Source organism: Topomyia yanbarensis, chromosome 3, assembly GCF_030247195.1.
Source record: "Topomyia yanbarensis strain Yona2022 chromosome 3, ASM3024719v1, whole genome shotgun sequence".
Taxonomy (NCBI): domain Eukaryota; kingdom Metazoa; phylum Arthropoda; class Insecta; order Diptera; family Culicidae; genus Topomyia; species Topomyia yanbarensis.
Window position 1 is genome coordinate 257,632,533 of NC_080672.1, and position 24,763 is coordinate 257,657,295.

A 24,763-nucleotide genomic window follows, 5' to 3' on the forward strand; every position below is an offset into this window, starting at 1 on the left:
TCATATTACCCCCACTACAACCTGTTCATTTTACCCCCTAAGACATTTTATTTTCAAACAGCCGTTCCGATTGAGCCGATTTGTCCTGATCCCTACTTATTACTGTGAAATATCTGCAAGAGGTTCAACTACTGTCAGGTCTTTTGTGGTGAAATTTTAATTTTAATGTCACCATTTTCACATTAAAATTAAAATTTCACCACAAAAGACCTTATATTCTACATGCCGAATTTAACATCAGCGACAAACATGAATGCCGATTTTGGTTTTCATCATATTTATTTCACATTCGACAGCTTTTTATTAAAAGAAATTATTTCAATATCCTTTGAATACTTGGCAGGTCACGTTTCTGTGAAGTTTGTTCTAAATTTAACTAACATTGACTTGATTTGGCTACCTGTTAATTTTATCCCCCCCCCCCCCGTGTTAATTTTACCCACAAGTCCCCTACAAAGAATCATAGACACGACAACAAACAGCAAAATGTCAAACACAAGATTTCCATCTACATCTATGGATGATAGTGCAATAGAAGTTCAACTATATGGCCTTTTGAACACAATAAAGTACGTCTACTTGGAAAAAAATTCTTTCCTGAAAATAAGTACCAGTGCTGCTCGTGTGTTGAAGATGAGCTTAGCCGTGCATAAACCAGAAACTGCTTACCTCCAAAAAAGGCCTTGTATTATAGAAATCAATCTACTATTGTAATCTGTAAACGATATGTTCACTGCGTCTTTTCTTTGTCCCATATTATTAAGTTTAGGACTTAATTCACTTCCAAACACATTATTGGCGTTTTACAAACCTTCTTAAGACCTCAACAATGTAGCCATCACGATGGTCCAAACCATACGATAAAGTGGGACTCCTGATTATTTGAAGGGTTGACGTTTCGTGGTACAAAAACGATATTAGAAATTTTATATTTACACATCCGAGACACAATGGAAAGATGCCAAATCTTTTCAAAAATGCTTTCAAAAGAAATTTCTTTCTTTTAAACGCATTTTTCCGTTGATGCTCTCAGATACGAGTAAGTGTTGACTGAGAGGCGAATCTAGACCACTAGCTCCCGAAGAAACTCTCAAAATGTTATGGTGTGGGGGGCGGGAATAGCGTTTTTGGTAAATCGATTGCCTTGTAAGCAGCTCACCTGGGTTCGATTCCCAATCCCGCACATTGGGGCGGGGACGAAGGGACCAACAAAGTAGTGCTGTAAGCTAAAAAACCGCCATGAAGCCACAAATCAGGTTTTGCGAGAAATTTCGTCGAAGAGATGTGCCACGACGAACATAGCTGGGATACTTTCAACAGAGGAAGTGACGAAGGGACCAACAAAGTAGTGCCGTCAGCTAGAAAGCCGCCGAGAAGCCAAAAATCAGGTTTTGCGAGAAATTTCGTCGCCGGGAAACTCTCTGATGGTGTAGACTAGGTCCACCGCCGGGGACCAGATGAGTATTACACGGCGTAGCACCGGATTTGGGTAGTCGGGACGCCAGTGAAGCGGACGTCAGGCCAGCGATGCCAGATTCTCGCGACATTAAATCCGTAGATTTGCTCTGCACACAACAAAGAAACAAAAGTATTACAAATTAGGTTTTACACCAACCGGCATAACCCCACAAAATGATGAGCTTCGTTTGACAATTCTCGGTGGTTTGTTTACATAGGAGTTACGTGAGTTCGAATGTGACAGATGAGCACCCGTTGCACTCGAACTCACGCAACTAACAAAGTAAACAAACCACCGAGAATTGTCAAACGTGAACTTCATTCAGCAAGAGTTCATTCATGTCGTTATCTTGCAGAACTCAATAGTGTTTTTCACCCCATTTAGGGATTGTGTGCCCAAACTCCATTCCAAGTTAAAGTTATTTTCATTAATGAATTGACATTTAGTACCTACTCTACAAATGCTTCTTACTAGTAAGCAGCATTTTCAATACACAAAGGGATTCCATGAGAAACCGGCCGACCGCAAAATATGACCATCGTCGATTCGAACGAAACTTTGCAGGTGCGTTCGCTGTATGAATCTCCATGATATTCTCTGGCAATTGGAATATTTTGATACAAGAGTAATTTTTCAAAAGGGCGTAAACGTTTCTACGTGTATGAATTTCAAATTTTTTTTTGTTCGATTACTGTATTTTATACAGCAAAACTATCTGAGAACAAATTACAGGGAATGAATACTTCTGTCCGAAAAAAATATAGACTGAAAAAAATGTTGTGTCATTTTTCAAAAAAATAAAAAAAACATATGATTCAGCTATATAGTTTAATCAACAGACCCTATGGTTGAAATATATTTTGGTTGCTTTCATGTAACTTTCAAATGGTTTACAATATCGCCTTGATGTCAAAGAGAAAGTTGCACGAAAGTTTACGGGCCTTTTGAAAAACCTATTATTGTTGATGGAGAAACGCGACTAACTTATGAAAAGGTCGTAATAAAACAAAATAATTGTGTTGTTAAAACAAAAGTTAAAATATCTCGAGAACTACTACATTTTAGAAAATTTTTGTTAAGAGCATTTCGATTTAAAATGGCGTTTAGAATCATATTCAAAAAGAAAATTGTATTTTGGACTGCAAAAAGTAAGAATTATAAAAAAATGTCAAAAGCTGTTGTTAGGAAAACTTTTTTATTGAAAGCTTCTCCAGGATTCAAATACACTAAAAAGGTTGCTTTTACGTCTTTAAAACGATAAACATTAAATTTTTGACATTTTTTGATGGGGTAACGCGAATAACTTTTAAAAAGAGCATAATTACACGAATTAATTGTTTTTGAAGGAGCAAAATTTCAAATATCTCGAAAACTATCGCATTGTGGAAGATTTTTGTTAAATGCATTTTGATTTTAAATGGTGCTTAGAATTTTATTCTGTAATAAAATTACAATTTTGTATGTCAATTAGTATGAAATTTAAAAACATGTAGGAAGTTATTGTTAGAAAAACTTTTTTACCGATTTTTTCTCCATCATGCAATCACAATCAAAATGTTTCTTTTCTCTTTAGGTTTTTGGTAACAAAATATAAAAAATTTAAAAAAATGGGTTTTTTCGCAATTTAAATTTTTATCATAAATTTTTGTTTTTTTGAAAAATGACACAACATTTTTTTCAGACAAAAGTATTCATTCCCTGTAACTCGTTCTCAGATAGTTTTGCTGTATAAAATACAGTAATCGAACAAAAAAATTTTGAAATTCATACACCTAGAAACGTTTACGCCCTTTTGAAAAGTTGCTCTTGAGTCAAAATAATCTTATTACCTGTGGAAAATATTTAGTCTTGCATGACGGTGAAACGTGTAAAGTTTCATTGGAATCTAAGATGGTCGGTCACGATTTTAAAGATTTTCGGACGGATCTTCGTGGAATTCCTCTCAGTAAAAAGCATTTTAAAATAGCAGTCCAACCGACTTATTCAAGACGCACTGTTAAGGCCTATTTGTAACCTAAAAATTAGCAATGCTGAAAAATTTCTTAAAATTACATTACACAATGGATGAAAAGTATTTTTTTAGTCCACATTGTCCTTGTAAAGCTCCAAAAATTTTATTTGACAATATCTATAGAATTGTTCAGTCTAGTCGAGGGTTCTAACGTCGCTCATGTTGTTCGTTCAGGAACCATTCTTGTTATTTCTACAGTAAGAATACATGTTTTCAAAATATTTTTTTATGCCAGTAAGTGTGAGATATCGTGATATTAGTTCCGTTCCTTTGCACAACAAATCCGTATCGCACCTTCGAGCGTTATATGAAACAACAAATTTGAAATCCCATCGCTTGGTTTCAACCTATTTAATGTGAGATATCTCTCTGATTATTCTTTTTTAACCATCGTTATCTGTCCTTTTCGTTTCGTTTCACTTAATCGTACGCTGCCTGGAAATTCACAAACTGATGTTGAGTCCGCTTGTCGTATTTTCGAAATTTGAAGATATATCGCAGAGTAAACGTCTGGTCCATCGTAAATCGTCTGTTTTGGTATTCACCGTCACCCGATTCAGCCAACGGGCGCAGTCTTTTAAACAGAACAGGGTATCCATAGGCGATATTGAGGATTGTTATGCGATATTGAGGATCATGCAGTGGATTGCTTCGTCCTGCTTGTCACTCCCGTCTTTTAGATGTTCGAACGGGATTCTGTTATTGCCATCTGGCCACTTATTCTTAACACTTATTGCTGATTGTGCTGTCCCCAATTTTTGTTATATTGTTCGTTTATATGACGCTATTCAATGCGGAGCCATTGCCTTTTATATATTTACAACAAATAAAGATAAAGATTTTTTCTATAGGCTAGTAGTATTTCCCTCGCGCACAATTAACTATTGCGCGCGGAGCTTTTTTGTGGGGGGCATTTGTAGCAATGCCTGACGGTCATTCAGTCTGCTTCTTTGATCGTCACTTCGTCCATGCTAACAACGCAGCAGTTGCTTAGAATTTAACGGTCGGTTGGCTTTGTATGCTTCTTCGATTTGCTGACTACGGTCGTGAAACCTTCCGAAATGTCCCACATCAAATTGCACCACGGAAAAAACGCTGTAAAAAATTACCAAGTTTGTCCGCTTCTTTTCAAACTTTCAGACAATGCAATATAACCCATTAGTAAGTTTTTGGCATACACCGGATTCTGTTTTTGCACGCACTTTTTTTGCACGGTTTTTTTTTGCACGACTTTTTTTGCACGGTTTTGCAAAATAATACGATTTTTATGTATAAAATACTTATTTCGATATACAAGTTTAATGATTTGATCATCCCGTGAAAAAAAAAAACCGTGCAAAAAAAATCCGTGCTATTTCGAGAAACCGTGTAAAAAAATCCGTGTTATTTCGAGAATCCGTGCAAAAAAAAATCCGTGTTATTTTGAGAAACCGTGCAAAAAAAATCCGTGTTATTTCGAGAAACCGTGCAAAAAAATCCGTGTTATTTCGAGAAACCGTGCAAAAAAAAAAATTAATAGGCATTTAGTAACGGCAGATGAAAATAAATGGCATTGGATATTTGCAATGCAAATGGGGATGATCTGCCAATGTGTAAAAATCGCGTATTTTTCAATTTTAGGAAATGAGTTGTTATTCAAAATTCAAGTTATGGTAGTTGAAAATCAATAATTTTGGGCAATGGTTTTTCTAGGATTGTATGCTTTTTAGATATCATCAAATAATATTCCGATTCATATATCACATCGCATTGGCAATGGAGCAATTGGTATATGGCTAAGTTCCCCCGGGTAGTGCCACTACACAAAGTATATTAATTTTGCTTGTTCAGTTTGATAAGCTAGACACTGATAGCGGAGATTTTAATATGCAGGGATACGCAATACGTATTGTTTGGTCTGAGTAGATAACGACTGATGTTTCTTTTTATCAACCAATTAGTGATCTCTTGTTAAATAGAGCTTTCAAAGAGTTAAGAACAGGCACAAGTCTATTTTTTACTGAGATGGGACAAGTTGGTGCTGGACCTGTGGCCTTCGTCTGGTATGACCAATTCTCGTTGGTACGGATGTGTTCATGACTGGTTTGTGGATGTGGATGACTGGTTTGTGGACTTACAAGTGAACTGATCACTTCGCTTGGGCGGAGATATATGTGAATTCTGCTAGCTGTCGAGCTTGGATATGTTAGCTGGTTCCAAGAAGTTGTGCAGGACTGGCACCTACGAGAATGTTGATTGTTTTACTCGAGCTTTGGTTCTTGGAAATAACAAATCGCTTCCTCGGTGTGATATGTTCGAGTTGAATGCTCAGTGGTATAAATGTGCATTCGGTTCGAGCAGAATGGAGGATTGGTGGTCTCCGAGAGCAGATGCGAATAACTCTGAAGTATCCAATAAAGGGAGATTCTATCTGTGGAACTGAAAAATATTGTCACTACTCTAGCTTATTGGTACATCATAACAACTACCAATATCGACTATTTAGAACAGAAATTTTCAAATTCTGTTATAAGATCGAGAAGAAATATAGCACAGTTGTAGTGAATAAAGTATTTGCGAATAAGGGCCAATACTGCTGGCATCTTTTATCATATTTATTAATAGTCGATTGATCCGCTTCAGACCTAGGAGACGAAAGAAAAGAATAGGTACAAGACAAAAGGCGGTTCTAATTCTAAATTGGTTTAGTATAGATACAGACGACTCAAACGCACTGACAGGAGAAAATTTTTCAGAATTAGACAAATTAGAGGACATCACACTTTTTGAGACACACATGCACAAAACTTTATCGTCCTCCTAAAGATCGGTGTTTAATTGGCAGATAGTCGCCATTTCGTACGATTTTGCAAAGTTTGCCTCGCGGGACGGACCGATATCCACCCAGGCACAGGTTGCAGTCGTTAAAAAAACTAGATTCGCTAAGTGTAAAGTAGCGAATTTTCAGCTTTGCAGGAAAGAATTTTTCATCAAAGTGCAGTTTTGGAAATTTTAATTGCAAAGAAGGGGTCTGTCAACATTGCAAAATGGCAATTGCTGCCTCTTATCAGGAAAGAGTATTTAATTAAGTAAAAGCCAATCAATAGGCCGTTGAAAATTGACAATTTCTGACATTTCAATTGCGCAAGAGAGTCTTTGTATCAATATGATTTTTTTTTTACTTTTCATGAAAATTCTTTTAATGAGAAGATAACCATTTACATGAAAAAATCGCAAAAAATGACAATTTTGATATTGTTGTCCCAGAATTGAACAATGTTTCGTACCAAACTGTATATGACCGCATACTGTTCGAAAGGTCTAGTTTTCTTCGTTAAAAAAATGTTACAAAACCGAAAATCGGCTGAAAATGACAACGTAGCTAATTTTGTTGTGACAAAGGTCCCAAAAAAATGTTTTTTTGCTTCAAAATTTCGTGTGTACATTACTTTGTATCGCATTTGCTATACTAGTTCATTTTAAAAATTTAAAATCGCTGTAGCACAGTGTAATCTACAAAAAGTTAACAAACTCTAAATAGTTGAAACATTTTACTATTTTAACTATTGCTTTTCAACGGACAATAACTTCTTTTAACGAATAAAAAAATTTACATCTTTCTAAAAAAACTCCTCGAAAAATTAAAAAACTTCTACTGGGCACATTGACAGCCCCCTTGTGCATTTAAAATGTCCAACAGTATTCATTGTTAAATACGATAACCAAATAGCTGTTAATAAAAAATTCAGATTTTTTTTACACGGTTTCTCAAAATAACACGGATTTTTTTTGCACGGTTTCTCAAAATAGCACGGATTTTTTTTGCACGGTTTCTCGAAATAACACGGATTTTTTTTGCACGGTTTCTCAAAATAACATGGATTTTTTTTACACGGTTTCTCGAAATAGCACGGATTTTTTTTGCACGGTTTCTCGAAATAGCACGGATTTTTTTTACACGGTTTCTCGAAATAACACGGATTTTTTTTACACGGTTTTTTTTTTGCACGGAACGCATCCCCCGTGCAAAAAAAGAGTTTGGTGTATTTATTTTATTCAACTACAACACCACAACCTTACGCTCGCACATTACGCTTAGCTCCCCTCATTAGTTTCTGTACAACATCTAGCTTCAGCTTCTCCTGTACGGAAACCCATTTTTTCTTCATGTCTTCCTCAGATTTGACCTCCTTGGGATGCTTCCGTAGTGCCTGCTGTATTTTTCGATGTGCCTTAGTTCCGGTTCATTTCCTTGGGTACGGAAGTAGCCCCGTTGGCTTCGTACCATTCCAGGACAACATTTGAATAGTGGCTCGAAGCTAGATCCGGCCAGAAGATCGTAGGACCCTCGGGTTATTTCAACAGAGGAAACAGACGCTTCTGAAGACACTCCTCGAGATAGATCTCCCCGTTTACAGTCTCGGTAGTCAGAATAGGCTTACTCCGTTTGCCACAAAAGCAAATCGCTCGACAAATCATGTATTTATTGGCAAACTTTGAAAGTTTGCCGCTTCCTTACTTCCTCCGGAACATCAAATTTGTGCTGGGTGGTGAAGAATAGTTGCCCCGGAAACTACAGAATGCCCGCCTTGACGCAAGTCTTATCATCCATGGTGATATAATGAGGCTTCGTCAGCATCTGGGTGTACAGTTTTCACGTCCATGACTTTCCCACCAAATTTTTCCGTTCGTCACGATTTGGAGTCCTCTGCACTTTGTACTTTGTTTCTCCCGGCCTTTGGCTCTCTGAACCAAAGACTTGGAAAGATTCAAATATTTAGGCACACCCTGACCGAAGCATTGGATTACGCTTAAACCAGGGGGGTGACATGACGTCATATTATCGTAGCCAACATGAGAACGTTGTTTGTAAATAAATGAAGTAAACAAACTTTTCAAACAAATCGTTTTTGTTTTTTGGATTGTAGATTTATTGATTCTGGACGTTTTGGATCTCAAAATTTTAAATACACTAGAAATACAAATTCAACCAATTCATTGAGTGTTAAGAGGTGAAATGCTTATGGGGTCTGAGTTTTATCATTCAAATAAAATATATTTTCCAACATATGTGTGAAAAAAATAACTGTGGCATGTCCGAAGTTAAGGGAACTATAGGGAATACCGGAAATACCCCGTCGATTTCACTTAATGTAAATCCCACGAACCCTCTCGAGTCCGAGGTTAATAAAGTAAATGTAAGCTTGCGTTCACAACGGCACATAAAACAGTATAAAAGGTATCTACTTCTGATATACGTTGGATCCAGAGAATACTTCACGTTTTTTATATTTAGACGGATTAGATATGCCGGTGACATCAAGGGAGTTGATTTGTCGACTGAGGACATGTCCCTGGCTTTCCCGAAAGTTACGTCACAGCTTCGTCGATCGCAGAAAACGATTAAGCGGTTACGGGCTAGAAACAAGCGATTGCGGGACAAAATTCAAAGCATGGAGCACCTATTGGCCAAACTTGAAGATCAACGACTAATCACTCCTTCGTATGGAAATATTCTAAAGGTTAATATTTCCTAAACAATAGATATAGTAAAACTTATTATTATTTTATCCACTCACAGAACAACTCAAACAATGAAATTCTTTTCCGAGAGCTGCAAAATAGAAAGAAAGGCCAACCTTATAGCGAAGTTTTACGTAGTTTCGCAACCACATTGCACTTCTACTCAGCTAAGGCGTATGAGTTTGTGCGGAGATGTTTTGGCAACAACCTTCCATGCACCAGAACAATTTCAAGGTGGTATGTGAACGTTGGAGGAGAGCCTGGTTTAACCAGCGAAACTATAGCAGCGTTAAAAGCGAAATCAGAGGAGATGGCTACTCGAGGAGAAACATTGATAGGTTGTTTGCTTATGGATGAAATGGCTATACGCCAACAAGTTTTATGGAACGAATATACCAAAAAGTTTGAGGGAGTTGCTCAGATTCATTCGTTTGCTGGAGTTTCCACGGATCAATTGCCAGTGGCCAAAGAGGCACTCGTATTCATGGTTTCCGGAATACAAAGTTCGTGGAAGGTCCCAATTGGTTATTTTTTAATCAATGGGATTACTGCTCAAGAAAAAAAAAGTTTAATCCAAACTATTCTAACTCATCTTCATGATGTTGGAGTAAAAATAGTTGCCTTCACTTTCGATGGCACCAGAACAAATATATCTACTGCAAATGCTCTCGGATGCAACTTGCGAACCGATTCTCAAAATGGGTTAGTAACATACTTCAAACATCCATGTGCAGACTACAATGTGTACGTCCTCCTCGATATAGTTCATATGATAAAGCTCGTTAGAAATGCTCTCCACTCACAGCAAAAACTCTTCACAATGAACGGAACTGTTGACTGGAATCATATTGTCCTTCTAAATGAGTATCAGAATTTATACGGAATCAAGCTATCGAACAAACTAAGCGACAAGCATATTAATTTTGAAAATTCAAAAATGAAAGTTTCGCTGGCAGTACAAACCATCAGTAATAGCGTAGCTATATCATTAGAGTATCTTGCATCTTCTAATGAACAGTTTGTGGGTTGTACCGCTACTGCTGAATTTCTGCATTTCTTCAACGATCTATTCGATATAGGAAATAGTATGAATAAATCGGCTGTACATTTCAAAAGACCATTATCTGATGCAAATATTGATGTGTATTGGCCAGCGTTTTCATACGCCGAAACGTATATCAAATCAATCAAATTAGCTACCGGTATCTCTATTCTCAACTCACCAAGAAAGACTGGATTTCTGGGGTTTTTGGTAGCAATTTACAGCTTTCGGGGTCTTTATGAATATTGTCAACAAGGTGCTATTAAAGATTTGTACACCTACCGATTAAGCCAAGATCATTTAGAAACATTTTTCGGTGCAATTCGTGCGAAGGGTGGATCGAACAATAACCCTAATGCGTGCCAATTCAAAGCAAGTTATAAACGACTCATAACACACAACGATATTACCTGCTCAACTAGTGCAAATTGTACAAACTTCTCAGAAACAACAACATTGGTAGCAGTTAAACAGCCTAAGGTAGATATTGAGCTTCGACAATCGATCGATCCCGTTGAGCATGCGAGAATAGTTTTGATCTTGGAGGAAACCAGCGTTGAAACGGTTATGAGAGATTCATTTATACATGCTTCAATTACGCGTTGTGCCTCTGATGTTCGAAAGAAACTAGTAGAGAGCATTCAATGTCAACGCTGTATTCAAAATTTGGCCCAAGATGGAATGAAATCTATTGTTACTGTCTGCAAAGTTGCCGAATTTTGTTTTAAGGTGAGATCTGAAATGATAATTTATGCATATCAAAACTAACGGTCACTTTTAGACACTTATAGGGGAAATCAACAATGCGCACATTCAAAACTATTACGAGCTTCTGATGTCCACAACAGTTTCACGTACTACATCTAGTTTCCAATACATATTCGAAAGGTCAGAGTACCATGAGTGTTACGAGAGAGATTTTGTTTATCGAATTGCCGAAATATATTTCAACATCCGGATAAAGCTGTATTGCAAGGCGATGGTATCATCCAAACCAACGAACAGACAAAAACTAACAAAATTGATATTGTTTAGCGGAAATTAACCTGATTATGTGAGATATTCGTTCAGCTTTTGTAACAAATAAGGCACACTTTTATGTTCAACTGATGAGTACAAGTACCATTACCGATCTTTATTGGTATTAATCTTCAAAATAAACATTTTTACATACAAATGTTTTTTTATGGCACGTTGAAAAAATATCACTTGTACGTTATTCGTTGACTATGGTGAACATTTAGCATTATGCTCTTCCAATCCATGCATTCAAATTATTAGTTGCTGCACTATTTTTTTCAGTTCGCAACCGCGATTTACTGTTATTGAATTAATTGTATGCAATTACATCGTTGCTTCCCCTACATTTTGTTTACCATCCATCACAATTACTGAACTTCTTTCAAGAATGTTTCAATTCCGTCTGGTGCTATATCCATCAAATCCTGTTTGGCGCTCGTTGCCTCCCTCAAGCCCATAATAAACTCAAAATCGTCCTGTTTCAAAGTTGCTCGCATATCTCGTGATGCTGGTGTGGACAGTGCATGTGCTTCCACACTCTCATCAATTCCGGTCGGCCGGAAAAGAACAGTGGAACTATTAACACAACCATACAAATACGTACATTCGTAGCACGAAATACATAGTTGGAACATGTTCCGGAAACTAATGGCCCATTTCTTCGTCAAGGCCGCACGTTTAATTTCACCTAAAATTATGCCGTTGTTGATTTTTGAAAAGCTGTTGGCCCGGAAGGAAGCGAATCTTGCTGCAGTTCAGATAACCAAATCAGTCGAAAAATCTTTTTCGCCAATGCAACGCAACGCAAAACGACGTGAGGCGGCTTACTTCCTGGTTTGATCCGTATTCCTCCTTTTGAAACTCCAGTAGGTGTGAAAATGCCCGGACAAGTTTTGCTGTACTCCTACATTTGGTGATATGGATGCGGTTATCAGTCACTGGGATTAATCTACGAGAACACGTTGATATAGATTCCACAACTGGGGCGCCAATAAATGCCATCTCTATCGCAATCAATTTGCTAAGTAGTCCAAAAATTCTGTCTTCGTTGGCCGGATCCGTCGTCAGTTGTTTTTGATTTGAGCCGCATTTTCCTAATTGTTTCCGCCATAAATAATAAATTTTCACTCATAATCTAAGCACTTACCTTGGACAATTTTGTTTCGCAATTTATTACTGAATACGTGTAGCTTTTGACCGGAGGGATGAAAATCGCAGTGAAAAACCGTCGCCGAAATGTTTCTGCATTCGTGCTTGCAGAGTTTTTTGCTTATGTTTGAGCAGCTGCAGTCGTAAAATTTAGTCCATTTTTATCCATTCCGTTTGTTTAAACAACAATCCTGAAGTTTACGTTATTCATCATTATTTATGGCTATCAGGTTTCTATCGCTTCGAAAAGAGTACAAATTTTGCTTTTGTTTACTCCTGCTGTCGTTTGCTTATGACATTTCAAGCGATTTTGACGTTGTCAAACTGACCCCGATCGATCGGTGGAAAAACGATGTTGCCTATTGTCAAACGCTGTATATAGAGATAGGGATGCCAGATACCTGGCTTAAACTCTTTCACTACACGCTTGTGATCCTGACCACTAATAGAACATCCATTCTGCCTGTATTTCTCCTTCCATTCGATGCTCACAGTTTAGTAGTACCTTTTAATCATACGACTCACGGTTGATTGCACGATTCCCAATTGTTTTCCGATGTCCCGATGGGTGTCGCAAAATGAATTCGCGACGTTGCTTTTCGTTCCAATTTTCGAAAAACTGACAGCTAAAGCCGCTGAATTACTAAATAAAGCCTCGCCATCTTATCCCAACTAAATGACACTGACAGGTTTCGTGCTCGATTGGAATGACACTGACAGATAAATGGTAAACAAACGATTGACGTGACGAGTCTTTATCCAGAGGGATTCAGCGTCGTTCTGACAGTGATAAAAACACAATGTAATAAATACTTTATAAACTACTTCTTCCCACATTTTCAAGAGAAAACATCCCGATGTGTTGTGTTGTGCAGCGTTTTTTTCATGATGCAATTTGATGAATCTTTATCTACCATTTGCATCTTGTTTGGCGGTGCTATTTGTTGCTCTAAAAGTACTGGATGTAATCGTTGATGATTCAATATAAGATTCTGGTTTAGCTGTCGTTGCTGGTTGGACCACTGCTTGCGTTTTTGCTTTCGGCGTTGAAGTCGAGATTTTTTTGTTGGTTATGGCAAAATTCAATATATGCCCGCCGCGCTGGAGGGAATATTGCAGTTGTTTGCCTCGTCCTTAGTTCGTTTGAGGCAGCGCGTTCATTCAGTTATTTTCGATTCAAATTCAACTTCATAGATTACACAATTCACTTTTCTCGAAAATGTAACAGATGCCACTTTCTGCTTTTAATTTCACAGAGCTCATATAAAACACATGAATGTTTTGGTGGGTGAATGCATTAATATTGCCTCCGAGCTGAAGGCTTTAGACTCTACTTTAAACTTCAGTCAAGATGCAGATTAAAGAATGAATAAGGCGTTGAAACTGAATCCTGGTTGCGGTTAATGCAGCAGAAATGGGCAACAAAAGAGAGATTTTATACCACTGTTTTCCATAGTTGTTCGTAGAATTGAAACGTAACAGTTTGTTGGTTATATGTGCCAGTTGGTTACATTTTCCAGGGTAACGAAGAAAGGAATGGAGTGTTCTATCCGCATTCTCACAACCCGGACAGCGTAGGAAATGGGGAACAAATTCCTGAACACGTCTTTATCGGCAACAACTTCGTCGTCTTGCGACATGAATCTACGGATAACGCCATCAGGAGACAAATCATGTAGTCTTCCGTCGATTGCACCGCCCTCCTTGTAGACGGGGACCTTAATCTTAACTTAATCCTGTTCATAAAGATGTGTCATGCTGCTACTGTAGATAAATTGATCTAGTTAGGTACGAGGTATGCATACCAGAGCCAAATTTCGAACATGTTGAAGCTGAATGAGATTAACGTTATATCTGGCAATACACATATTCCCTTTTAACGTGACGTTGGTTGCTGGACAGATTTAGATAACTCTAATTGCTTTAGTAATAAAAGTTTTTCCTTCTCGTGTTGTTGATCGCTTTCACGTGTCATTCATGGCAAAGCTTTCCTCATTTTTGTTGTACCCTCATTCGTACGATGTGGACGACCATATCGCTCCTTTTTGACGTATAACCGCTGTGAGCATTCGCCTTCTAGTTTGGTCTAGTACAAATCCCACATACCACCAGAACATGGTCAGAGGCGACGTTCGTTTCTCAGAAGGTCCTGACATCATTGACATCAGAGAAATACCCAGCTGATTTTGGATTGCGTTTTGCCATTCGGGATTTCCAGTTGTGCTTCTTAATAGCATTTCGTCTTAAAAAGTGCTACAGATATTCATATTTACATCGGGCCGCGCCGAGGTTGGTCAACCAATATTTCCAACTATCAAAGACAGCTGTCACGATACTCAGTGTCCTTTTCGCTTTTACCTGAACCAACGCCAATCGATCGACAAATCAGCTGTCAGGCTACGTGCACGAATCAAATATACGAATTAAAACAGTTATCAGGATCCAAGATATCGATTCAGAGTGGAGAAAACGTTGCTTGAATTCTATGAAATAAACAATTTATCATTTGCAGATGAGACTATAAATTAAATTCTATTCAATACGACTTTTACTGGATTTATTGATTTGAACTACATATAATTTTCCCGATTCATTATCGCCGAAATGGGGTATAACTTTTAAAAGGCGTTTTATAAAGCAGGGTCCATATTCTCGAGTTGAATTTTCGATCGCTGGTATTTAATATCGCACAATGTGGTTTTGCGGATTCTCCATTTTGTTAAGATGATTTTCCAATAGAAAAAATAACTGTCGATCATTGGCAACCTTCTTCAAAAGTACACTGAGATAAATCCGTAGATTTCCGTAGAAAAAATTGCATTTCCGTAGATGTTATCTACGGATCCGTAGATCCGTAGAAAACCTACAAATCCGTAGATCTACGGAGATTTCCGTAGATCTGACATCGCTGCGTCAGGCTTCGCCGGAATCGCGGAACCGACCTCGACACCCTTTCGGGTAGCTCATCAGTAGACTAGATCCACCGCCGAGGTTTAGACCGAGTATACCGTGTCGATCAGCTACCAGCGAGTCGTTGGGGCGCCAGTGAACCAGAAGCTGGGCTTCTCCCGGAATCTCTGGATAGACCTCAGCACCTACTGCTTGTTCCGTTGTAGGCAAAATTCACCGTCGGGAACTATATCGAGTAGATCGGGACGAAGCTAGGAGCTAAATGGCTGACGGAAACGAACATCGGTATCGGTAGAAATCTACCGCCGGGGAATTTACAGTAGGGTAGATTCACCACCAAGGACTACATCTGATTATATCATTACAAAAATGAGAACTAATTGGCTCACGAAATAAACTCCGGTACCGAAAGAAATGCCGCTGCCGGGGAACTCTAGGTCGTAGTAGTGCAGTTCATCGCCGGATAATATTTTTTTCATTTAAATGTTTGTATAAACTAATTCTGGAATGATACTCATTGTTAAATAGATGTTAATTGGTATTATACAAAGTATTTTAACACTCGGAATACCAAGGGGGTAAAAAGTTACGCGGACTACCAAGGGGGTCTAAAAAAATGGGAACGCTTACTTTGACCGGTCAGCCGTTACATAATCGATTTTAAATCTGTCATCACCAATAGAAAGATATGTCTTTTGTGAATACGTCGAATTAAAAAAATAGAAGAATAGAGTTGTCTACCGTAAGTTACAGTAAAAAGAGTATAACAAAGTCAGTGAGAAAAAAATGGGAACGCTTCTTTGACTTGCCATATCTTAGCTGTTTGCTCACAAATTTTATTTCTTTCTTCACCATTGGATAGGTATATCTTTTATAAAAACAGTGAACAAAGAATGATGGAAAACAAATTTGTATATCTGAAGTAATCGTAAAAACAGTAATTGAGAGTCAGTACCGACGAAATGAGTTTTTCTGTTCAAACAATCGTATCACGACCGTTTGTCAACCAATTTCAATTTTCCTTACACCAATGCAATCCTTAGAGCTTCTAGACTTGTAATATATGCAATAAAAAGTAGATTTTCAAAAATTATTATACTTTTCGAGTTTTTAGGAGATAGGATTTTTACAATGTACGTGGCATACGGTTGATTGAAATACTTTGCGACTTGTTAGTTTTACGGTTTGAAAATTACCTGTTTACTCAATAGTTCTACATATTATACATGGATATTATTATATCAAAATGTTTGCACAAACGTGGAGAAACACAATATTGTATGTAAGTTACTAAATAAGAGAGTGTGTAAGGACGATTCAGTAAATACGAAGAAGTTCAGAATTTTAAAATATTCGTCATATAACTTTAAATTTGAAGCGATGACCAATGCATTTTAATACACCAGTCGATTGTAATTGATGGCGGCTACAATTTCTGAAAAAACACATTTTTATATTTTCTCAAAAAATAGCCAAAAGTACGTAGCAGTACAGAAATTTCATTTAGTTGGCAAATAACGTCGAATTCAAAGTGATGGCCTATACCTTTTTATATACCAATCGATTATAATTGATTTTGGTTACAATTTCTGGAAGAACAATTTTTATATTTTGAAATTTCTGTACTTCTACGTACTTTTGGCTATTTTTTAAGAAAATATAAAAATGTGTTTTTCAGAAATTGTAGCCGCTATCAATTACAACAGGTGTGTATATAAAAAGTGTAGGTCATCCCTTTGAATTTGCAGTTATGTGCCATTCAGACGAAATTTCTGTACTTCTACGTATTTTTGTCGTTTTTTTGGGAAAATATGAAAAGTTTATCTTGCAACAATTGTAGCCGAAATCAATTACAATCGATTGGTATATATAAAAGTGTAGGCCATCACTTTGAATTTGACCTTATTTGCCAACTACATCAAATTTTCGTACTTCTACGTATTTTGTCTATTTTTTGAGAAAATATAAAATGTGTTCTTTCAAAAAATTGTAGCCGCCATCAATTACAATCGATTGGTGTATAAAAAAGTATAAATCAACCCTTGTAGCGCGCACGACGTTGCAACGGAAACAGTCTGCCCAATCGTCCCACCTTTCCGAACAAATGGCTTAAGCGCCATCTGTTTCGAGGATCATTTGTCGTACTTTAGGGTTGCCCGACCAGAAACCCAGCCTCAGGGCGGGTCGATATAGTGAAGGTTTGGAGGAACGACCTAGCAGACGCAACTGAATCGAGAGGTACTCAGTTTCATGCATCAAATTACCCACGAATTAACCCAAAGAAGTTCGCTTTCCTATCCCAAAATACCTAAGAATACCACTCGTATTGTCTCATCACTGGAAGAATACCTCAAAAACCAAACAATAAAGCGTACAAGAGATACGAGTGGTGGGGCTAAGATTCCCAAGTAGCCCAACTTGGAGTAAATATCACCAAAAAACTACAAAACTACAACGACGCGAAACATGAGATACCTCTTCAAATTCGTAATCTCTATGGGAACTTGGCTAACATGACGACATTAACACTAAAACATTATTTACCGGAAGAACAATTAACATGACTAATTTATTTAAGTAACTGGCATTTTCAAAAACTTAACCTAGGATTTTTCTGCGATGTTGCATATATTATTTCTGTTCCCTACTGTGTGCGGATGAGCGATCGCTATTTCCTACCGGGCTAACGTGCCATAATGTTGCCGAACTTTTGTTTGCCGGGTGCGTGTATCGGCTAAACTTTCACCATGCGCATGGATTTTGTGGTAGGTGTACTTACAGTCTTTTTCGTTGCTTGCCCACTCACATTCGCACTACTGCGAAGACTGTCCTGATGCGGCGATGCGGTGGCGGCGATGTATCTACACGGGCGGTGATGAATCTGCGCAGGCGGCGATTAAGGATCTCCGGATGTCTTCCTGCGTACGGGATTAGATAACTGCTGGCACTGTCGGTACGCCGGACAAGCTGCCAGCAACAAAAAACGTGCACACCGGATGGTTGTGACGTGCAGCTCCAGTGAGCAAAGCGTTGCAGAAATCGTCGCACTTCTGATTTTTGGCTGAAGCGCCAGAATTTCCAAAGCTAGCACTTGTGTATAGACCGCGTCGGTGGTCGAAGGGGCGGTGTGGTGAGCCGATGAATAGCACCAAACTAAATAGGAGAATAAAAGCCGTCGCACGGCTATCGACACCGTGAACGCATTGTCTCTTTTTTATAAGCACCAATTGTTAATTTACCTTTTTATTCGGTTTCCTAACGCACACAAATTTCCGCACTTCCTACTGCTAACTTTCACGCAACACCTAAGAACAGAAAATTACTAATCGGCAAGGCATCTCACATTTTTAAGCTAGACAAACCTTTCGACACCGCGGGACAAATTTAACTAACACGCACTCTAGCCTCTTTCACAGTCTAGATTGAAATGGATGAGAAGCTATTCCTAAAACCCTCAGATAAACGATTTTTGGTTTTAGATACCCGGAAGTACGTAATTTTACCGAAGTAAAACTCGTATTTCGAAAAACGAACTTCTTGGACAATTGATTCTGAATCGCTATCTCATTCCCTCTCGAAACATTTGCATCAGATCATTACGCGCCAATACCCTCACTTGCGTTCAAATAGTTTTTCTGGTCGGGCGGTTGATAAGACAACGACAACAAGGTCCGTTTGGCGACCGAAACTCAACCACTTGCTCTAGTTTGTGCAATCGTGAGACAGATTGGGAAAGAGAAAAAACGTGCGTGCGCGAGCGGATAGTATGTTTTAGCCGCCTAGTGTTCATTCTTCCTCCTACGGAATGGAAGAAGTAAACACATATTTGCAACAGGGAACTTGGGTTACTGAATTTGGAAGTTATTTTGACTTCTGATACACGTGATCGCTACACCCTTAGAATTCGACGTATTTACCCACTAAATGAAATTTCTGTACTTGTACGTATTTTTGGCTATTTTTTTGAGAACGTATAAAAATTTGTTCTTTCAGAAATTGTAGCCAAAATCAATTACAATCGATTGGTGTATAAATTGCATAGGTGATAGCTTTGAATACTTGAAGTTATTTGTCAACTAAATGAAATTACTGTAGTTCTACGTACTTTTGTCTATTTTTTGAGAAAATATAAAAAAATTTCTTCCAGAAATTGTAACTAAAATCAATTACAATCGATTGGTATATAAAAAGGTATAGGCCATCGCTTTGAATTCGACGTTATTTGCCAACTAAATGAAATTTCTGTACTTCTACGTACTTTTGGCTATTTTTTGAGAAAATATAAAAATGTGTTTTTTCAGAAATTGTAGCCGCCATAAATTACAACAGATTGGTGTATTAAAATGTATAGGTCATCGCTTCAAATTTAAAGTTATATGACTTATATTTTAAAATTCTGAACTTCTTCGTATTTACTGAATCGTCCTAACACACTCTATTATTTAGTAATTTACATACAATATTCTGTTTCTCCACGTTTGTGCAAACATTTTGGTATAATAATATCCATGTATAATATGTAGAACTATTGAGTAAACAGGTAATTTTCAAACCGTAAAACTAACAAGTCGCAAAGAATTTCAATCAACCGTATGCCACGTACATTGTAAAAATCCTATCTCCTAAAAACTCGAAAAGTATAGTAATTTTTGAAAATCTACTTTTAATTGCATATATTACAAGTCTAGAAGCTCTATGGATTGCATTGGTGTAAGGAAAATTGAAATTGGTTGACAAACGGTCGAGATACGATTGTTTGAACAGGAAAACTCATTTCGTCTGTACTGACTCTCAATTACTGTTTTTACAATTACTTCGGTTATACAAATTTGTTTTCCATCATTCTTTATTCACTGTTTTTATAAAAAATTTACCTGTCCAATGGTGAAGAGAGATATAAAATTGGTGAGCAAACAGCTAAGATATGGCAAGTCAAAGAAGCGTTCCCATTTTTTTCTCACTGACTTTGTTATACTCTTTTTACTGTAACTTACGGTAGACAACTCTATTCTTCTATTTTTTAATTCGACGTATTCACAAAAGACATACCTTTCTATTGGTGATGACAGATTTAAAATCGATTATGTAACGGCTAAGATATGACCGGTCAAAGTAAGCGTTCCCATTTTTTTACCCCCTTGGTATTCCGAGTGTTAATGTACTGTAAAATTCGAGTAACAAAAATTCGTATAATTTGTGTCCAACTAGAATAAAAGGTTCTGAAAACCTTTAAAACTGCTAAAAATGTTTTGTTTCAGTGTTTTATCAATGTACAAAAAGTTTCATCCATTTTAACACGTTGTAATATTGAACAATAAAAAAAATGTTGCGAATTTTAGCTTAAAATAATTGGAAATAATTGCCAACTAGTTTCACAAAAAATGTATTAAAAATAAGCAAACTCTTAAAACTAAATTTAGCATATCCCAATCTCTTGCTCAAATCTGAGATTTATTTGTTTTATAAAAAATAGACACTTCACGAAGCTTCGTAAAAATCAGGTAAAGTCAAATTTCGGTTTTTTTGAAGTTTTTGTACCCAAAAACGACAACAAACAGAACGATATAAAAGTATAACAAATCAGTATTTTATAAGTTTAGAGTAGAAATTATTTCAAATTAAAATGATTCGGTATACTATTCTGGTTTAATAAGCGATCTACGAAAAAAGTTTCGTGATCAAAGTCACCCCGATGATCAAAGTCACCACGGTTTACGGTACTTCACAAAAAACAAGTTACATCAATAATTTATAGAATAATAGACATATGGGAATTGTTTTAAAACTCGATACCGCAATGTAGCTCAAAGTTATTTGTACACTTTAGGTTCATATTTTGAAATATTGGATTTTTAATAGTTTCGGAATTTATTTCTACTATCAGACATCAGGCTTCAATTTTCGGCAAGTATATAAATCCTTTAACGACCTTCGCTTGCAAACAGATTTATAATCAAAACCGTGGAAGAAATAAATACTGGATAACAAATCTGATATCCGATTAATGAATTCTAAAACCCAACATTAGCAAAAAATTTGAGTGCTTAGAATTGAAAATCAACCAGCGAAGCCTAGTTGGCTATCAATGACACTACAATCCACAACCATTCCGGTTCCTGGTCCATTCAATGCTATCGTGAATATCAAAGGAAATACATCCGATTTGCCTGCAAAATAAATTAAATAGCGTCTCCTAAATCCAGCCAACGCAATGTAATAATTCCGATATCTGTTTCTCATGTCTCTTTTCATGCACACCCCCCCCCCCCATTTTGGGACCGACAGCATTCCACATCTACTCCAACAACTCGGTACGCCAGGCGGACGAAATCCTGTCGGTGAAATACGAGGACGGTCGCTGGTCCAAGCCATACTACGACTGCGGTGGCGGCAACATCTGGATGCTGACGTACACGGTGCCATTTTTCGGCTTCGAGAACGGAACGTACTTTTTCAAGTGAGTAAATAATCGGTAAATTGTCATTCGAAATTGTGATTCCGCACTCCCTGTTCGAACCGAACGCTTGTATGGAAGATTGACGCCACCGGGGGAGTCAAACGTGAATAGGCAATCTCTTCCAAGTTTAGCCCCGCCGGTCCCGTTTCAATTAAGCGTTGTCTGTTGCAGCGTCAATCACGCGACCGAATCATGGTTAATGGTTTTGCAGGCCAACGATGTTGGGACCTCGGCGAATGTCAATCGACTTGAAGATAGACGACTTGGCCGAACCAGTGTGGGTTTACGTTAATAAAGTGAACGTCTTTGGGGAGGATTTTGCCGTTGTTCGAATGAAGAAAAAATGATCGATGTTTCGGAATTCGGTGCCTTGGAGCGTTAGTAATTTTCTGCATGACAGTGACGCATGGTATGACTGAATCATTAATTCCAGGAACGCAGATCTCATGCCATACGACGAATAATCTATCGCCAATATTTCCCGCAGCGGGAAATTTAGCCAATGTGAGTGCAAACGTAGTTCTACGTTTTGTAGGAGAATGCGTTTGGGGATGCTTAGTGCATAGGGAGGAAAAGTTGTGCAAGTAGATGGAATTGGGTTCAAGATACTGAATTATATATCTAACAATTTAATTAAGGAAATTGCACATTGCTGTTTCAATTTTCGAGCAGAGTTAATTTACCGTAATTACACCGCAATTCATTGGTTAAGCGAACACGTGCGTATTCACAATTTTCTTACTAGTAAATGCATATTGATAATGATTAATTGGATAAAAAGAAACTTTTGGAAGACACATGAAACATGTCCTCATTAGGGACCGGCGAAAGCAATATTGAACCTATGTGTTGAGTAAAATAGTGATGTTGAAATGCTTATATATAAAACAGAAACTTAATGCGTAATTATTGTGTTTTGACTACGAAAAAGTCGCAGTTCTTTTGGATGATTTTGCAATAAATCTGTAGAGTAACGAGTGATTCAATTAAGGAGGAAGGAGGTACGGTATTTTTAGTGAAAAAATTAAAGACAAGACTCTACCACGGACACATTCGGTTCTAAATACAGCATTTTTAACAAACACCTCGAACCAGGAGCGGATCCAGAAAAAAATTTCGGAGGGGGTCCAAAATTTCGATTTTGAAATGTTCAATGTACAATACGTAATACCCTTTGTTAAAACCGCTGGGCATACGCCGCTGGATTGCCCCTCGATTTGCAACAAAGGCCAATTGTGAGCTGTCAACCACATAACCATACCATTCCTATCTTAGAGTAGAAGAAGCACAGCGTGTAGTCTAATATATCTTAACATTAATCCTACTATATCTAAAGTATACTCATGCAAATTGTCTTAAAGTTAACTTATTAGAAGAAAGTAAGTAAAATAGGTATAATTAAAGTGAACTTAACCTAATTATACTATTATTATAGGATCTTGAAATATTTGTGGTTCAGGCAACGTGGAGTGCAAATTGATTCGATCCATGTAAGCAAATTGTGTTAAAACTTGTTAACATTTACTGAATTCATATGTAGTTTCCAGCAGTATTTAGGCAGCTATCGATACGGAGTGAGAATTTTTGATTAACCTCGTTTGGGAGAAAACTAAAATTGTAAGTTTGTATAACCTCAAAAATGAATTCCTATCCATGAAATTAATAAATTTTAGCTTTGAGCGTATTCACCCAGAAATGCTACACAGGAGTTTTCTTAACCCGAACAATTCTCAAAGAATTTTAGAATAGTTCGGAAGAAGTTCTCACGATGGCTACGGCTGACGGAATGGTCGACACTTGTGGTGTTTGTGGAGCTTGCGGACATTCTCTGTCGTTAGATCGTGACATGATTGCATGTGATAAATGCTGCGCGTGGTATCATTCTCAATGCGTTGGAGTGGATGAGTCCCTCGAGAAGCGGCCTTGGGTTTGTAACACGTGTGACACGAATGTTCCAGATGAACTACTGAAACCAACCATGTCAATCGCATCAAATGCGATTTCACTTCGACTGAGAGTAGCGGAGTTAGAATTGCAGCGTTTAGATGAGGTATGGGCTTTACAACAGGAATATATGAGAAAGCGCTACGATGTAATAGCATCGGTTATGATGGAGCATGATGGGAGTCGTGGTAGCATGCGGCATGGGCGAGCAACACCTAGTGAATTCAAGAGCCGATAAAGGAAGAAAAGAAGTCTTCAAGGCTAAGAATCTCGGTGCTATCTCTAAACCTAAAGACACGGTGGAGGGCGGTATTCAAAGGCTGACTGTGAGCACCCCGTTGCGTAATCCTGAACTTTCGAACAGGCCGTCCAATCTACTGCCGAAGTATCACTCCGATCCAATACCTTCTAACCGACGTTCCTCGCATATTGCGAGGGCTCATTTGTACAATGAGGTGCAGTTGCGTCGTCCCAATGTAGGGTCTGCGCAGAACTCGCAAGCACAACTACTCACATTAGCAGAGCAGGGAGTTGAATCAATCGGCTCTGTGTTTTCGGAAAACCACCATAACAGCAAAATATCGAAAACGTCGGTTATAACATGAAACGTACCACAAATCAGATCATCTATTAGCGAAGAACTTCATGCGCAGGAATTATTATCTGATCAAATTGGTGCTCGGCAAATTTGGCCAAAAAAGCTACCCACATTCTCTGGGGATCCTGAGGAGTGGTCACTTTTTATCAGTTTTTATTAAAACTCAAACAACGCCTGCGGTTTCTCTGATGTGGAGAATTTAGTTCGACTCGAAGAGAGCTTAAAAGGATCAGCGTTAGAAGCCGTGCGTAGCAGACTCCTGCTTCCAAGGAATGTACCAAAAATTATTGATACTCTAAGTAAGGCTTACGGTAGACTCCAGCTTCTTATACGTACGCGGATCGCGAAAGTTCGAAAGGTAGATCCGCTGAGAACGGAACGCTTAGATACTCTCATCAATTTTGGACTAACTGTGCAACAACTATGTGATTACATCGAAGCCGCCAATCAACATGACCATCTTAGTAATCCAACGCTCCTACAAGAACTGGTTGAGAAGTTATCTGCTTCTTTTAAGCTAGAGTGGGTTCGCTACAAGAGAAGGGCTAGCCACGTAACGCTGCGTACTTTCGGTGATTTTATGGAAGCGTTGGTCGAAGAAGCAAGTGAACTAACCTACGTTGGCCAAGGAAAACCCACAGTACCGAAGGAAAAAGGGTTTTTACATACAA

The 24,763-nt window shown here is 37.9% G+C and overlaps 1 protein-coding gene across 1 annotated transcript in view; it reads left to right on the forward strand.

Annotated features, from left to right (window-relative positions):
- The window catches only part of LOC131688858 (uncharacterized), a 708,198-nt gene that overhangs the window by 460,857 nt on the left and 222,578 nt on the right, over positions 1-24,763 (forward strand). Inside the window, exon 5 of the mRNA XM_058973432.1 lies at positions 21,379-21,550. Within this exon, the coding sequence (XP_058829415.1) occupies positions 21,379-21,550 (172 nt within the window). The remainder of the gene's footprint in view (positions 1-21,378; positions 21,551-24,763) is intronic.